We start from the raw sequence: 3,579 nt of genomic DNA, 5'->3' as shown, positions 1-3,579 counted from the left end.
TCCCTTTGTTTAGTCTTCAGAAGCAACATTCTAGCCAATAGCTTAGACAAAGAAAAACTCTGTGTTTAGTGGAGTAGTATTTGTGTGTTAATAAATAAATCTTGCCTGAAGACCAGAGGCAAAGCTAAAGCTACCAGAGGTCAGGTAATGGTGATGCACACCTTTAGTCACAGGATTTGGGAGACAGAGGCAGATGAATCTCTGTGAGTTTAAGGCCACCCTGGATTACACAGGATCAATGCAGAAACAAATCTAGATAGTGGTGGACTACACCTTTAATCCTAGTACGAGAGGTAATAAAAAACTGTGAGTAGAGAGAGGCTTAGGCTGCTTAGTTTTCAGTAGCCTAGCCTTGGTAGAGGTAAGACTTCCTAGTGATTTGACTGCTTTACTTTTCTGTCTCTGGGTTTTTATTATTCATGCTACATCTTTGACTAGCAGTAAAGAGAAGGTTCCAAAGGGCTGATATTCCAGTCGTGATAATTACAATCATGGCCCTAGGTTACCATGTGAATCTATATACCGTCAGGCTGATTGTGGCTCATAGAGTCAGGTACAGGGACACCAGGGTTACATGAAGCTTTTTCTGGGAAGGCTGTTCAGAGCTGTCAAGACTGATGGAGAGTTCTCCTCTCTGCTGTGTTAGCATTTACACCATTTACACCAAATCTTCTGTGGAACGGTGGGATTTTCTCAAAAAGTGAAGCATCAAGTTACCAATAATCCAGAAGTTTCATTACCAGATAAACACAAGAGCAATAAAAACACATCCTTTGGAGTGATTGTTCATAGATGTGTTATTTTTGTTCAAGAAGTGCAATGTTCAAAACGTAGAAAATAAGTCAAATTTTAACAGAAGAAGTGATGACAAGAAGAACATTGCTTACTAGTCCTTCGGGTCATTCAGAATGGAATGTTACTGGAGGTGGTGGTGTTTGCCTTTATCTCAGCACTCAGTGACAAAGGCAGGAGAATTCTGTGTGTTTGAGGCCAGTCTGTCTACATAGTCTACAGGCCAGTCAAGCTGCATAAAGGGATCCTGTCTCCAAAAAATGTTCTACAACACTTGATAATCAGCAATAAAAATCTATTATTATGGGCTCCATATCCCCATTAGAGGAGAGCTATTTTACCAATGCCTTTTTTGTTTTTCAAATATAAGATCTGAGGCAAGAGGGATGTGGCAGAACACATGTCTGTTTTTCAGCATTGATATGTATACTGAAGGTCTGATGGATCTGGATGAACTGGTTCTCCATCAACCTTACCTTCCCAAAGAGGAGAAAGAGGGAAACCTTGCCAAGATTAAGGACAAGGCAAGGAACCGTTACTTCCCTGCCTATGAGAAGGTGAGTGCAAGTTGCTTGACTTTTAGAGCATTCAGAGGGTCTATTCATCCTCAGGGGACATCTTCAGCTAACAGAGGTGCAGCAAAAAATGCCTGCTTTCTGTCTGCGTGTTCAACGGCAGGTGGGGGTGCGAGCTCTCCGATGCCTTCCTTGTTAGGAACTAATGCCATTCATGAACTCTTAACCTGGAGGATCTATTCCCCCCTCAACTGTCCTATTTACTCTCAGCATCATTCTGTGGGCTAGAGTTCTTACCATCTTGATTTTGGGGAGAAACAGATCGGCAGTCCCAAAGGAGGCAAGAGGAAAAGGGTCTGGGTGTCTTGGGTTGTTGGTCTTCACTCCCACAATGCACTTCATTGTTGTTAATGCAGCATCCAAGCACTCCAGGCATTGTGTAAAGGTGGAGCATAAAGAGCTATTGACATAGTTAGAGCAAATAGCAGCCTTCATGTTCCCACAAAATTCTATTTTGCTGTGACTCGCCATAGAATTTTTCTGACATTTTCCACAGTCAAGTTTAGAACTTGGACTATGTAAGCATCTGTGCCACGCTAGAGGCTGGACCTGATTGAACAGAACTCTGCAATCTTTTGACTCAGGGGCATCAAAATGAGAGTAACACATCAGAAACTATTCTTCTCCCCCAAGTATAGGGAGACCTGAAACAGGTTCCCATTAGGAGAGTATTGTACTGCTTCAGGATGGATGCAGAGAAGCTACACCATCTTGACAGAGCCACAGAAGGGAAGAGACAATGAGGAGATGTGAAGTAAAACTGATTTCCAGTATTAGTAATGCATATCAGATTTTTAAAAGAGAAAATTGCATAAGGATAAGGGAATTAAGTTCTATTTTTCATATCCATGCGTACGTGTGTTTCTTGTATGTGTGCCATCCTATTTGGAGTTCCAGTTACAGATGAAGAGACCATGTTTCAGAAACACACTATGTCAGGCCAAACCAAACAAGCAGAAATGTCTAAGCGTGTCAGTGTGGCAGGAGCCTTGCAGACAGAGGAAGAAGCATTTGGCTTCAGAAGACCATTCACCTCTACCTCACTGCCCACAGCATTTCTCCTTCATTTCTCCTTTATTCTGCAGGTTTTAGCAACGCTGAGGTATTTCAGCAAATAGCTCATATTGTTCTCATTTGTTCTGTAAAAACTTACTTAGCAATAGATTATTCTTCCTTCTTTCATTCAACAAATCTGAATTCATTGATGTGTATCAGATCCAGGGCACAGATAATAGATGCCCATTTCCTCAGATTCTCCCTCTTGGCCCTTGGGATCTGACAGATTAGGATTTATCCCTTGAAGAGATGCTCTCTATTCATTACAGCTTGTTCCCTATACAGTGAAAACAAGCCCCTTGAAGATCAATAAGACACGTAAATTATAGTATCATTTGGTTCTTTTACTAAGAAGTCATTCAGATTTCTTTATGTATACATTATATGATATGTATTTGATAACATTATCTTTAATTGGTAGTGCTATGGTGGACTTTTTATTCTTTATTTATTCATGACTAAAACATTGAAGGATTATTTTAAGACATATTGCACATTACTCAAATAATTTTATAAAGACTTTCATTCATATACAAACATAGAGATAGGCATGGTGATGCAAGCCTGTAAGCCAAGCTCAAGATGTAGAAGATGGAGGATCAGTTCAAGACTAGGTTAAGTACACAGTGAGTTTGAGGCCAGCCTGGGCTACAGCAAACCCTGTCTTCAAAATAGGAAAAGAGAAAGGAAGGAAGGAAGGAAGGAAGGAAGGAAAGAAGAAAGGCTAGTTAGTTATATTAAAGAAAACATGAATACATGGGTATCGTCTACATGATGCTGAATTTAGCATCCTGTGGTGCTGGTTTTGTTGTATGAGTTCATTGCTCCCCTCCCGCACCCACACACTCTTCTTTCCACGATGTTATTTTTTCCCCTAGCATTCTCAAATTAATTGGAGACACACATGCAGTGAACTCTTTGCTGCTTCAGCACTGCAGAAGGAGGATGCCTAGGATAAAGAACCTGAGCTAGTGTTGCAGAGGAGAAAAGGATCAAGCTCCCTTTTGATGCCGTAGATATAAGGACACTGGGAGAGCAGAACAAGAAGGAATGTAGTCACCGATGCAGGCGACTCAGGTGTGAAGGGTGTATTCACACAGGTGACACCACTTCCCACTAAGAGACTGCAGAGTACAATCAGGGGACACCCTCAAAT

At 41.2% G+C, this 3,579-nt stretch overlaps 1 protein-coding gene across 1 annotated transcript in view; it reads left to right on the top strand.

The window, feature by feature from the left end:
• LOC101981391 (glutathione S-transferase alpha-3-like) overlaps positions 1 to 3,579 on the top strand; it is a 19,551-nt gene that overhangs the window by 13,437 nt on the left and 2,535 nt on the right. The window contains exons 4-5 of the mRNA XM_026785601.1: positions 502 to 553; positions 1,208 to 1,349. Coding sequence (XP_026641402.1) covers positions 502 to 553; positions 1,208 to 1,349 — 194 coding nt within the window. The remainder of the gene's footprint in view (positions 1 to 501; positions 554 to 1,207; positions 1,350 to 3,579) is intronic.

The sequence above is a fragment of the Microtus ochrogaster genome, linkage group LG2 (genome assembly GCF_000317375.1).
Source record: "Microtus ochrogaster isolate Prairie Vole_2 linkage group LG2, MicOch1.0, whole genome shotgun sequence".
Lineage (NCBI taxonomy): Eukaryota > Metazoa > Chordata > Mammalia > Rodentia > Cricetidae > Microtus > Microtus ochrogaster.
The sequence above is the reverse complement of the archived record's forward strand: the minus strand, read 5'-3'. Positions and strand labels throughout refer to the sequence as shown.